Source organism: Anser cygnoides, chromosome 3 (genome assembly GCF_040182565.1).
Source record: "Anser cygnoides isolate HZ-2024a breed goose chromosome 3, Taihu_goose_T2T_genome, whole genome shotgun sequence".
Lineage (NCBI taxonomy): Eukaryota > Metazoa > Chordata > Aves > Anseriformes > Anatidae > Anser > Anser cygnoides.
In genome coordinates, this window is record NC_089875.1 from 26,724,856 (window position 1) to 26,739,442 (window position 14,587).

Consider the following 14,587-nt stretch of genomic DNA (forward strand, 5'->3'; position numbering starts at 1 on the left):
CCGAGTTATTCTTAACTTAAGTATTTAGTCCCAAATGTTGGGTGATCTATTTTTTTTTTCCCTGAGAAGTTGTAGTATCACAGAACACTGTTTATGTGTCTGTGTTTGCTTGCAGGTGAATTGATTCAGAAGCGTGCCCTAACCTAAATAAAGATGAGACCTAATTCCTCCTTTTCAATTGGAATTTTCCACTTTAAATGGGAAAGCAAAGATCACTGGGTTGTAACTGGAGCTAATTTTTTTTATCAGTGTAGTGATCATGTACATCCCAGCTGACAAATAGGGAAAAAAATGTAAAATTCTGTTTATTTTGCTCTCAGTCAAGAGTAAACAAGGTCTTATCTGTTTTTTTTTTTTTTTAATTTTTTGTTTCTTTTTGAGGGGGAGGGGGGCTTTTTTTTTCTTTTTTTTTCCCTGCTGGTGTTCAGTTTACTACACGCTTTTTCAGCTGTGCTCAGGCCTAATAGTGCCAGGATTAGGAACTGATACCATCATTGAAGCTGGCTTCATTTTCATGTATTAGTTTCTGTGGAAGCAGCCTTCATTTTCATGTATTAGTTTCTGTGGAAACAGCCTATCTGTAGCTAACTTTAGCTTTTTAAAATACACATGTAAACACATGTAGGAATATGTCCTTCTGTTCTAGAAGTCTTCCTCATCATGAATGAAATTAGCTTAATTTCACTGCTAGATTATTTGTTCGTAGGTTTAGAGCGTTTGTGGAAAGTGATTGGTGGTGGTGTCCTTCTTATTAAAGAAAACGTGGCAACACCTGATGGTAAATGTGTGGTCAGAGTTGTTTAAAAGAATATCCTTGGCAAACAATACCTGGTATCATTTTCTCAGTCGCTCAGAGCCGCGTGCTGCAGAACGGCAGGTCTGATTGCTGTGCAGTAGGTCTCGCATCAGGTGGGAGCAGCCGCAGCAGCAGGAGAGGTGTGAGCAATGCTTTCCACCCACACCTTGTTTATAGGAGGTGCTAACCTCAGAGCTTCGCTGGGACTATTAATTGCTAGCATAATGAAACAAAGGAGCTTAGCTAAAGAACTAGTCACTTCTTAAATTGTATTTATGATCAGTTGCCTTTCTTGAGGGTGGCTATCAAGTTACACCAGTATAAGCAGTATTTCTGCTTGCTGTCTGGTCTGAAGCGTTTTCTGTGACACATAGTATGGACATATTCCCTTTATTTCTCAATACTTGCTCCTCTGTAGTAACTGAAATGGAGATGATGATTAGTGTGCAGTGAGTAGTTGCAGATACTGCCTTGCAGCTTGGCTGTGTGGGAGTCGCAGAGCTTGTGCTTTGTCCTGGAACTGGCGCAGATAGCTTAGTGGTGTCTGTACCAGGACTGCTCTGTACGAAGGAGTTTTAGGTCTTTTTCTACACTCAAAAACAAACAAACAAACAAAAAAATGGTGGTTTGGATATACCTCGAGTAAGCAAAGCTGCTAGCAGGTGCAGAAGCTGGGGAGGCATCTCAGTGGAGGTAAACCAAAGTGGGATTTTGTGCCTGCTGCACAAGTGTTGTGCTGGATCTAGCTTGTGACTAGAGAGATCTAGTCCCACACTCCCAAAAACCAATGAACGTTTAAAAAATGTATCAGAAGCAAACCTTGTGTCTATTTTTACCTACACAAAGAGATTTAAAAACCATTAAGTTGTATCCCCTGGTTGCATCAGTGGGTTACAACTACAATTACATACTTCATCCAGAAGTGCTTCTGTCTCATTACAACATATTTTCTTCACAAGGAAGGGAATGTATGGCCATCCTTAGCTTGTGGATAACAAAATGTAAGGGAGAATAATTACTTTGTAAGGTCACTTTAGCTTGTCAGAGAAAAAGTTGGCCTTTCACTGAATCATCTTTGTTATAGAGAGGTAATAAAACAGTGGCTGCATGGGGCTGTGAATAAGTGGGAAAAACTCATATACTTGAAATACCAGAAAACTAAGATAATGCAATGAGTTGATAAGTCTCCTTCCAGGCAGATTTTTCAATTTATCTGAAATTGCTGTGTCACATAAGCAATGTGTGCACTGGCCCTGGTGCATGCATGTATCTGCTGAGCACTGAAACCCATGGGATCCTCTTCTTTCCAGCAGACCAAGAGGAAACATGTCCCCTGCAGGGGCAAGGGGTGTTTTGGGCGGGGGAGCCCTGAGGTTGCTGTCAGCCCAAAACTGAGTCACAGTGGGCTGGTGGCCCGGGAGGAGCATGGCATCTAGTGAACCCACCTGCAAGAGGTTAATTGTGGATTTGGGGAGGGATGGCACCAGGGGTATTCACTGCAAGGTTGAATTTTGACCATGAAATGGTACCACAAAAGATGTGCTTGGGCAACCTTCCCTTAAGTGTGAAGGAAGATGATGATGACTGAGAATAGCATGCGTTATGCTGTTTTTAATATCAGTATCAAGAAATGAATCTCATTAACGTTGAGTTACTCTAATATTGATATTTTTATACGCATGTCCATTATTCCAGTAGGAGAATATTCTTGTTGTGTAAAAGTAATACTGAGTCTACAAGATAACATCCTACCGCATGTAAAATACAAGCAACCGCTGGCAGAAGCACAACCTGTACACAGATTTATAGGTGCGCAGCATGAATAAAAACATATTTATTTGGGATGGGAAATTAATAAAATAGGCCAGGACACTCTATTTTTCCTGACCTGATGGCTAGTTACATTTATGATGGTGGCTTAGAATAGCACAGAATGAGATCAAATAAACTTTGTTTGTACAGTTAGATACTTATTTATGACTTCTGGGGGAAAGAAAATAGAGCAGTGTGATGGAGCATCCAGGACAACTAATTTCAGTAGTGTTCCGACATTTCCATTTGAAATGTCTAACTTGATTCCTAGATAACAGAAGCTGAAGATCATTCATCTGTGTTTCATGATTTGAGATGAGTAACATTTTGCAAATAAACCCTGCATGGTACAAATACATTGTATTCATAAAAGAAGAGGGTATGTTGCTTTGGCTGATGTTGTCTCACGTAATGATTTCAGTGCTTTTCTGTTTTCCTTCTGAAATTAGACCCTGCGACTGATGAGAATACAGTGAGTTTAGAGAGCAGAAACATAACTTTCCTCCTGGGCAAAAATGTACTTTTTAAAAGCACGCCACAAATAAAAACTCAGATTAATTTGTTGCCTGAATAAACAATAAATATTTAAGGTTTTGGAGGGTTTCCATAAGTTTCCTATTAAAGCTGTGTTGGTACTACTGAATGCAAATGTTTTGCAGCAGAGGAGATTTACTACAGTGAAGGTAAACGGTGGATTTTGCCTGAGTTGTTGCAATGTAAAGTTTGAGGGTTTTGCAAAGTGGATCTTATTTGCGCATTAATGAAATAAATTGTCTTGGAAAGTTGGCAGTAACCTGTATGAATTTAGATTTAAATTCTTCAAAAGCATAACTAAATATACAGACATTGCTCTAAACAGGAATCAGCATCAATTAGCATCATCACTCTGACAAGAATAGTTTAAGATATATAAGTTGCCTGGGGCAATGGGGAGGGAGTTGGAGAATTTGAGATTACTATGAATGGTCCTTTTTTTTTTTTTTTTCCCCTCACACCAACTTCCTTGCCCTCCAGATAACTGGTGGGTACTGCTTTGTGTAAATGAGTTGGCAAAATACTCCTGGAAAGCCACGGTGTTTCAGATGATCTCTTGTTTCTCAGTGAACTCTGCAGGATGTTTGCTGGACCTGCTCTGTGAGCTCCTTTGGATCCTGGTGCTTCTGTCTGAGCCTGGATAGTGCCGATATCATTTGGGGCGGTGAGCCAGATCAGTGACAATTAATGCTGCTATCTTAAGATTTATGCAGTAACGAAATATGTTTAAAGAACGTGGTTATGAGTAGGAAGTCAAAGACTGAACATAAAAGCCAGGGTAGGGGTAGCCCTTGAGGCCTGTATTTAGTCTTCTGGATCATATGGGCAGTAAGGTGCAGCCTTTAGTTACTTGATCATAGTCTCCCCCAAGTCAGTCAATACTCAGAAAAGACAAGTCTGCCTAAAAAGCAGTTGCTCCGTATTTTGAGTTGCTTTAATTTTCTTTGCTTGTCTCCCTATCTTATTTTTATGGCAAGGCTTTTAGTCTCACTTTCCAAAGAAAGGCATGAATTTCAACACCAACTTTGCTACAGACTTACGGTAGTGTCTCAGTAGCCTACAAGTGTTAATTAACCTTTATGCGGTGTGGGATGATACTTGCACTTAACAGATGAAGTTAAAATGAGATTAAGGTCAAAAGCATCTGCTAATTACTCAATTTTCTAATTAAGTAATTGCCCAATTTGAAACTCTGAAGGCTTGCTTGTCAGTGTGTGCAGGCAGGACAGCCCTGTGCATGTCAAAAGCCTGATTGCTGTGGGTGTGAGGTGCCTGTGAGAGCTGGATAAGGGAAAGGAGCTCCTGGCACTGACATTTTTAGCCTGAACAATTTACTTGGCAAAGTTACTAATTTATAACTCTTTAAATGGGATTTTATTTAGGAAGTGTTCACAATTGTTAATATTGCTGACACTTCTAGCATAACATGAAATATTTTCAACAAAGGAATACTGATCTTGAGAGTCTTTTCCAACCCGGATGATTCTGTGATTCTGTCTGTGCACTAAATATTACTCTGAAGGCATGTGCAGTTCATTGCAGAAGTCTCTGGTTCCTGTGTGAACTTCCAAGCATGTACGTTAGATAACAGAAGATGCTCTGCCTCTCTTTCTATTGCCGTGATGTGAAAATAGGGTGGCATCAGATATTAAAAAGAGCCTGAGGTGACTGAGATTGCTGCTGAGTGAGATATGCAGGGCATCCCAAACAGGTGCCTGTAGCCATCGTGAATTTTGCATATGGTGTCTAGAGGTCATTCGTCTGTTACGCAGAAACACTCTTTAAAAGATAAGGGCATGTCCTGTTGGTCAAAGGCCGAGCATTTAAGAGTCTTGTGCTTCAGAACAATGTCAAGGAGCATCAAGGGCTAACTGACACTAGGAAAAGAAAATACTTTAAAAACAAAACAAAGCAAAAACATGTTTTAATTAGTGGATGGTGAAAACACAGTGAATGATCTTACTATTGAGATGCATCTTAATGGAGGTGGAGCTGATATGAAGTATGCAGTTGGGGAAAGGACACGAGAGACACAGCATAATTACCCGCTTCTTCAAGTAATTATGTGGATACCAATGCCAAATATGAGAAGTGTGTGCAAGTGTTGGCTTTGTTTTGTTTTCTCAGTCTGCTTATCAAAGTTAGCATTGGCAAGTACGAAGTCTGCTCTGTTTCTTGTTAAACTTGGGTGCCCAGTAGATAATAACAGTTACTGCAAACTTAGGCAAGCTGAACACTCAGGTTAGTCAGATACAGCATGGGTGGAGTTGCACCCTGTGAATTTCATGCTGATAGATTTCTAGATTATCGGTATTAAAAATGATTGTTTACAGCAGCAGATATACTTGATTATCACATATATATTTTTATCATAATACTGTCAATGTTGTTATTACAAAATTACTTTTTCATTATTTTTTATTGTATTTTAATCTTTCTCTTTCCCTTGTCTTTTCATGTCAGAAAAAAATAATGAAAGCCGTGTACACAAATATATTTAGCATACACAAGCAAAACTAATTATTAGGGATGAAAAGGTAGATCATTGTATGTGTCAGACCAACTCTTTAAAATGCAATTGCCTCAGAATACAGGTGATGTTCTCTGCAATGTAGTGGTGCAATAGTGCAGTTCTCAGACATGAGCTCATTTCAAATAAATCATAAACCAGTTGAAAATTGTAAAGATTTGTAAAGAATTGTAAAGATTAGTAGCAACTATTGCATTGCAGAATACTCATGTGCCCAGATAAAATCTTCTCGTGGAACGTCTACAGACAAAACATATGTAGCATGCTTAATTGAAAAGTCCAAATGAAACTTTGCGCACTATAGTTATGTATCTTTCTATACATATATATATCTTAACTACAGATACATAATTATATATCTCTATATATTATTGTTTTAAAACATAATGCAGTGCTATGATGTTTTAATTTTATCGTTTATAACGTTATTTCATTGTTGTTGTTTTTTTTGAGTTTTGGATTGTATGATTATTTGTAAAGATATATACAGATCTATAGAGATCTATTCCAGATGTGCCAGTTTTCATTTATCAAAGTCGTGCATAAATTCATAAAAGTATAAACCATATTCCTATTGGGGTTTTCACTGAGGTTTTTCGATGCAGTCTAGATTTTCAGCCTTGACTAAGGGTTTTTTTGGCTTGGTTTGGTTTTAAGACCCAGTTCTGTATCCTTCAGTTAAAAGGGTGGATTGCACTGCTGTATTTTAAAGTGAAAAATGTTTTATATATATTATATGGTTTATGATTAAAAATGCAGATTACCCATTAGGATGATCATTTTTAATGTTTAAGGCACTTACTGTCCACTGGGCATTGCACTTTAATTTTATGGTCTGATTCTGTGTAGGATCTATAGAAATAAGCTTACTGTGGACATTAGTTTAAAAATAGTTATGAAAGGCTAATGGAGAATAATACTTTTTTTTTTTTTTTTAAACTAGCGTGGAGGGGACTAAGATAAGACTGAACTATGAAATGTTAAACAATCCAGTGAATTGTACAAGGAAGACAATTTTCTTAACATGATAGTACTCATGCAGCTGGTTGAGTGGGGGCTGACAACATGCTGCTTCTTCCTGAGAACCTGAATAAATGCCTGTGCAAGAGAAAAATAACAGGTTTAACTCATATTGGAAGTACTAACATGCCATGCATTTGCAAGCTGCAAGATGGGTACTAGTCTGCAGTCAATGATCTGTAGCCATTTCAAAACATCTGCATTATTGTTCTACAAGAAAGTAAAGAAACACCTTTTGCCTTTGTCTGCAGTAATAAGTGCAGATTTCCTAATGAATTTGAGCAGGTTTTTTTGTTTGTTTGTTTGTTTTTTTGTTTTAATTCTGAATGGAAAAATTGGGAAATGAGGAAAAGTGAATGAAAAGATATGTGGGGTAATCCAGAGTGTTAAAGACCAGAGTCTTGCATTTGCAGCAAGGGAAAACTTGGAGAGAACTTCCCACTCAGCTTCCATGCCACCAGGTCTAGCTTCCAGGGGCACATTAGAAATGAATAAGGTATCTGTTGCTAATGTCAAGCTTAATTTTCCACATTCATGTTGCATGTTTTAATTCTAGTTCTTCTCATGCTCCTTCCATGACTCATGTCCTTTGCAAAATCTAGATAGCTTGTATGTATACTGACATTTGTAAGAGGTGAAGGAGATACTGCAAGGAAAAGATTGTAGAGTCTAATTCTTCCTTTTTTAGAGAGTTATGCATTACAGATCCAGAACAGGATCTTCATACATTTTATAAGCTAGTCGTAAGAAAAATAAGTGGCAGAAGACTGTAGAGAATTTTTCTTTCAATTAACACGGTAAGAAAAACAAATTTGTCCGTTATCTCTCTGGAAATAAAGCCCTCAGCCAGAGTCAAATTATTCACTGACCTTCAGGATAAAAATTGCAGGCTGTGCAAATACGTACCGTCCTACACGCATGGGCACATCACAGGTCTAGTGAGAAAGGGTTCTTATGGGCCAGTTATCTTCTGAAATTGTGATCCAGACCTTTATACTACTGCAGGTAATTTTGGTTGCATTTCTTTAATAAAAGACTCTTAGCACTCTGGGGAAAACATAGAAAACTGTGTGGGTGCTTTGGCAGGCACGGGTTTAAAAATATCTGTGGTTTGTGTGGTTTTATTGGATAAAATGTAGTATTTTCCATCCTGTGGTTTAAATTTCCATGTGCTGGAGCTTGTAGAATTTGTTTTTCTGAAATGTTGCTTCTGTCTAAAATCAAGCTCTTACTTACATTCAGTCAAGGCTGGCAAGAGTTGGCTGAGAGAAGTGATAAGGGATGCTCTGGAATTGTTGAAGGGCCCCAGAATATATGGTTCAGTTGTAATATACACGTGTGTGTATGTATGTGTACGCGCACACACATTTTAAAATGTAGAGAGTTCAGATTTCTCCTAGGCAGCCAGTGTTTAAGGGAAATACTTTTCAAATGCTGCTATCCTCACGTGCCTGGTTGGTGACATGTGAAAAGTGGAGTGATAGGTGGGTTGGGAGTATTGTTAAGTGCCATCACGACGTATCGGATGCCTCTGTCAAAGTCTCTGGAGAAAGCCTAAGGGGCTGTTAGACCTGTTTATCTGTTCAGTCTGCTGGGAGATACAACCTTGCTTACTCCAAAAGGAGGGGAGGAGTTAATGTTTTAATGGCCAAAATTAAAACAAACAAACAGTGAACTATGATAAAATAGCAAGACTTCTTATTTTGCAAGTTATAGTAGTGTATGTTTAGACCTAGCATATATCTGCTGTCTTTGAGTTCTAGTACTCTTTATCTTATACCACTTCCCAACATGGAAGGACCTCCCATCCACATCTATGTGAATGTCTCCTCACTTTCACCAGCAGGCATTGCAAGTGGTGCTTTTTTCACAATGGTTCATGTTCCATTGCCTCTTTTGAGAGCATAGGTCATGGACAGCTTGGGAAGTGTGGCTGACACATCAGAACTAATGCTGTTTTGTTTTAACAAAAAATAACCAGATGAATGAAAAGTTCAGTTTAAAATGAAGTGAATGAATTGGAATAAATAGTCAATTCCACCTAGGTCTCTTGCTCTATTTCCTAACTCCGTTTCTTTCTTTGAATAAATAAATCTCGCTCTGGTTTAGTAAACTGAGTGGCTCATGGAAGGTCTGGATAGATGCCCCATATAGCATGACGGAATGGCCAGATGTTTAGGAATAGGAGAAGAGGAAGGGAGGAGATGGACTTACGCTTCACTTGTGACTGTCTTTGTACTTGCATTAAGAGCTCTTTCCCCTCTGAAAGGGGAATGGCATGCCCTTGGAGGAAGCTTTTTGTTTAAATTTCTTTTGAAGTAGTTCTTTGGATTATAAAAATGCATTTTTGAAGGAAGAAACCCACAAGAGCCAGGTATTTTGAAAAAAAATAAAAGTTATGTATTGTGCAGATTTGTTAAAACGATCTCAAGGATTGCGGTTGTGTTTACTTTTAAGGCATCTTCTTTTAAGCTAATCTGTAACTGACATACTTTCAAGACGCTGCCAAGACGGGCATGTTGGAGTTCAGTTGAGTATTCAGTGTCATGGGCAAGGTATTTGGGTTGGGAATCATTCATTTTAGTTCTCTCATAGTTCCCAGTGTAATATGTAATTGTCATCACTCAGAACATATGCTGCTTCTGTAGAGTGATAGAGGATAACAAAATGTCTTCCCAGCGTGTGACTGTGATCCTTGATCAACCAAAATATTCTTGATTTCCTAGTGATCTACCTGCTGTCAAGCTTCTCCTTTCAGTCACCGTGTCTGAAGTGCCCCCTTGCAATGCAAAGCAGCCGCCAGCAGTGCAAAACCTCTTTTCTCTCATTAAGCACACATAGCTCATCGCTTTGCCTGTTTTTGAGTCAGCTAAATGGCTTAATCTTGGTTTCCTGTTCATGCCCCATTTGTAGAGCTACAACCTCTGACAGGCTGTTGGGTTTGAGGGTGTTTCTGCCTCAGCTCACCGTGTCTCCTAAAAGTCTGAGCCTCCATAGCATGGGTTACAGAGACTGGAATCAGCCAACTTCACCATGCCACTTTATGTTGAGGTCAGAGCATTGCAGCTTACCCTTCTGGGCAGAAAGACTTGCTTTCCTCTGCCCCTTTGAGATTTCTAATGAGTGGCATAGCTGCGGCTTAGAAGGCTGCAGGAGACATCTACTGCAACCCTTTCCTGGGGTTTGGCAGAGGCAGCCTAGTAAATGTTGGTAGTTGGTGGAGGTGAAAAAAAAATAAAAATAAAGAGAAAAAAAAGCAGCTCTAGTAGAACACTTTTATCTGTGCTTATCATACTGAGTCCAGTAGTGGAGCCTTTTCTGGTTTGGTAATTACTATTATTTGGACTCCACGCAGGGGGCACAGTAACGTCTAGCTTTTAAAATGAAGATTTGACACAGCTTACAGAGAGCTACTCACTCTTTTTACAGATGTTTTATGGTAATCTGCTGCATATTTAAAGATCCTGGGAATTTATCCATAATAAGACTTTTTAATAGTTCATTAATTGAAGGCTTTGGCAGACAAAAAAGGGAAAAAAAAGCATTAAGGAAATGTCAAACTTCTGTGTTTGTTTGGACTGCTAGTAGTGTAAGATGAGATGCAAAGATCGTAAAAGTTACTTTGAAAATAGTTGTTGTTGTTTGGTCCAATGTTCATTTTGGCTGGTCCTCTGCATTTATACAAAGGCTAATATTGTGATTACAATAGAATTGTGAATTATATGGTGCCTCTTTCAATTCACTTCCCTAAAGTCAAAACTCTTCTTGACTTTGTGAAGTAAATTTACATAAATTTACTTCCTTTTAACATGCTGTATAGGTACATGTGTTCGTAGGAACCTCCAGTAACTCCTTAGAAGAGATCTTTTTTTATGTTTTGAAAATGGGATTTTTAATATAAGAATCTTTCACAGTTCTTTCCAACCTGGAATAGCAGTCACTGGTGTGGATTTCTAAAATACTACTGAGAGAGAATTGAGTATGTTGGGTTTTAGAGTCATTAAAATAACTTTGTAAAAAAGTGACCTTTTCTGGATCGATGAGGTATTGTTGTGGCTGGTGATACTACAGACATTTTGTTCAGAGGTGTTCTGATTTACTATTTCTGGATCTCAGTCCGATTGCATACCTTATTAATTTCCCTTCAGTTCTTATTTTTTAGTGTGAATGAATACAGTATTAGCCATGCAGTAATGCACTTCTGCTTTTAGTTTAACAAAATAGTGAATTAAATTGTTGTGCAAAATTGTCTTCTTTAAGAGTTGTCATATCAGTGTAATTGTAACCATGCCTTTTGGTTTAATAATAGTTACAACTTCATTTCACTAGTAACTACTATTACTTTGTTTTACTAAGTCCTTATGGGAGTTTTTTCATGTTGTAAAAGTAATATTGTGATTTTTTTTTCACTTGGCTAAATTCTTGCTCCTTCAGTAGTGATTATCATACACAAAGGCTTTCTGCTTTAAAAGCGTGGAAGTTGTCACTAAAATCTGTAATCTCTTTCATATTTAATTCATTGAAGCATTTGGCATGTGTTTCATTTGCTTATGAAACATTCACTTTAAGAGTGATGCCCTTATACAGGTATTTCAAAGGTTAAGGAATTTAGTCAAAAATAGAGTTTTAAGGCTATGGCTTCATGTTAACTTATTTTTCCTTTGTTAGGTATTCATCACATTAGTGAACTAAAATTTAGATTGTAAATTGACAGTAATAACATCCAGCTATTTTCCCTTATGTGTGAATTTTCTGTTTTGATATGTTTCATAAAATATGAACTCATAGTGTCTCTTTGTAGAACTCAGGCTGTAAAAAATTTTGTAAACCTGTTGAATCTTGAGTTCTAGTAAGCCTAAATGAGGATGGATAAGGAATTCAGTACTTTGATTGAGCAACATATTCTTTTATGGGTCTTTTTTAGTGGTTGGACTCTGACTTATTGGAACAGCCAAATATAAAAATCTGTTATGTGTTATTTTGGCTTGGCAGAAGTAATGCAAAGAACTGTCAAAGGCAAAGAATATGCAGAAGCTGTAATTTCCTTTTTACCACTGAAGAATAGATTTGGCTGGATTGCGCCTTCAATGCTAATCTATCTTTGTGTGGCCAAATAAGTTTTTGGAACCTTTTTGTAGTGTATTTACTTTTGTTCACGTCAGGCCAAATGTTATAATGTCATTTTTTTTCCCTCTCTCTCTTTCTCTCTTTTTTTATTTTTTGGCCCATGCAGGGTGGTGATCTGAAAAAAGTACAGAGAAGGGATTGGAGTTAAGAACTCTGATCTAGGCCATTTAAATTGAGATTGTCACTTGATGCAATTAGATCATGGCTAGCAATACTAGGATGTTCAACTGTGGATATATTTGTTATAATTTTATATCTTGCTTTAAAACTAAAGACCTTATATAAAATTCTTGAACAGTTCTAAAAGAATATATTGCAAATTTTAACCTTAGTTTTATAATTTGGGGGTAATTCAGTTGGCTATGTAAATAAACTTGATTTCAGTCGTTCTTCTACTGGTAAGCATGTTTTTCCTTCTACACTTTTAACAGAAAGTAATTTTCTCTTCTGACTGTAGTAGAACCATGCTACTTAAGCCTTCTGTCTAAGCTAATGATTAGCTGCACTTCTCTCTTGAAGCATTCATATGATACATTTAACATAATATCCCTTCCTTCTTTGCCTGAACATGTTTGTTCATCTTCAGTACTTCAAAATGATGGGACAGACATACTCATTCTGTAAGTGTCTTTCTACGGCTTTTGGTTTAGAACAAAAGAGTTAAAACTCTTTCTACTCTCTTTCCCCTCCATACAGATGACAGCATCTCAGCTGCAAGCACATCTGATGTCCAAGACCGACTTTCAGCCCTAGAGCTGAGAGTTCAGCAGCAAGAAGATGAAATCACTGTCCTAAAAGCAGCGCTGGCTGATGTGCTAAGGCGCCTTGCTATCTCTGAAGACCATGTAGCTTCTGTGAGAAAATCAGCACCAAGTAAGGGTAAGCCCATATTTGGTAAACTCTTTCTAGAGTCAAAATGTTATCATGTAGAATGTTCTCTGTTGGTGACTTTTTTCCCCCTTTTCTGTGTCATCTGGAAAAGCAAGTATATTTTGTGAGGGACAGGGTAATTTTTTTTTATTGTAGGCTTTATCGTATATGGCTAATAGCTCTTTGAAATAAGCTTAATAATATTGCTGTTTTCTAACATTTATATGTACTTACGGCCACTGGAAATTTACCTTAATTCTTGTCAAAAGGTTCATTTAATTTAAACAGTGGACTGCTTTACAGGTGCGGTCTTTAAGCTGACAACAGGGTTTCTGAAGCTTACGGGGAGCTCTGAGTCTGAGCTTTGACTTCATCTATAAGTTATTCAGCTGAAGGGCTGTATTAAAGGCTACGCTTCCCCCTGCTCCTCAATTCTTAATTAAAAAATAAATGGAAGTTTTCTGAATCTAGTTTATTTTTGTTCATCTACAAGGATGAACACCAGTAGGTTTCTTATAAGAAGTGGACATCCATTTAGTAGTATCTCTTTGGGCTAGTGGCTAGTAGCTAACCTTTACACTGTAACTTTGAAATATATAGGATTGTTTAAAAGGAAAGAAACTAGATGCTGTTTGCACTAATTTAAACATGTGTGCATGAATGCATTGCGTTTTTTCCATGAGCATTTCCTTTTCTGTTCTGGAGAAGTACTTGCATTGTTATTGGGATTTACTCCAGCTTAAAATTGTGTGTGTAGAGAGAGAACTACAGCTGTGTACATAGGTGATATATGTTAGGCCTATGATTAAATAAAAGGTTAGGTCATATTTCAGATAATTCACAGTTCTAGTTCACCATAAATGCATTTATCCCTATGAAACCATGCAGCCCAGAATTCACTGTGCTCAACCCTTATACGTCAGCCTTGAAGTACACCCATTACACCGACACTAGCATAACACTGAACTGACACACCAGAGCATATGTTTGTTTGCGTGGCTGCATTATACAGGTTGAAAATGCAAAAGCTGAAAATTCTGAAAGTTTGAATTGTTTTGGATGTGGTAGGGAGATCAAATTCCTTAATTAAGTGTTTTTGCAGTCTCTCTGCCAGATGGAAGGAAGTGATGACACTTAATTGGCTTGGACTCTGAATCCTGCCATTCTCTCATACTTGCTAAATGGTAGACTGTTGTCAACCCTGCTTATAAATGCAGCTTTATCTGCCTGATGTGCATCTCTGGTCTCATCAAGATTGAGACTTCCTTGTCTAACTCCGTTTAAATAAAGCTCAAGCAAGTATTTCAGCTAAATCAATCTTTGCTGTCTGCTGTCCATTATGACAGAAAGAAAATGTCTGTGGAAAACTGTGGGCAAAATGAATGCAATTTAGAACCTTATTCTTCCTATTTACATGCAGAGGAATTGGGATGTGCATAAATACGGCTATAAAGACCTTTGGCTTGGAATTGTCTAATATCCAGCAAATGCAGTTCACAGGCAGGGCAAGCTTGCAGAGTTTTGCAGAATGCCTTGGGGCCATCTTCTTACAGACTCTGGGAGCCTTGTGGCCATACTGAGTTCTCCAGGTGAATTTATTCAATGAAAAATAATTATTCCCCAGGGTGGGAAAGGATGGAGGATCTAAATACCTTCAGCATTTTGATATTACATTTCTAGCAATTAATGACAGCAGCACGTAACTGAAGATAGAGGTGGGGGTGGGGGAGAAATGTACATGTACGAGCTAATACAATGAGCATAAATGAATTATGACTAATTGGCACTGTATTTAATTTGTGGAGGATGTGTCCCTATTGTCTTCAGTTAACTCATACTACCAGGCGACACCTTAGCTTCACTGTTTATCATGAAAGCAGTTGTGGATAGATAGTATG

The 14,587-nt window shown here is 37.8% G+C and overlaps 1 protein-coding gene across 10 annotated transcripts in view; it reads left to right on the plus strand.

Annotated features, from left to right (window-relative positions):
- Positions 1-14,587, plus strand: part of EML4 (EMAP like 4) — a 157,956-nt gene that overhangs the window by 72,981 nt on the left and 70,388 nt on the right. For all 10 annotated transcript variants that reach the window (XM_048057788.2, XM_013173885.3, XM_066993764.1 and 7 more), the window contains exon 2: positions 12,516-12,698. In XM_048057788.2, the coding sequence (XP_047913745.1) occupies positions 12,516-12,698 (183 nt within the window). The remainder of the gene's footprint in view (positions 1-12,515; positions 12,699-14,587) is intronic.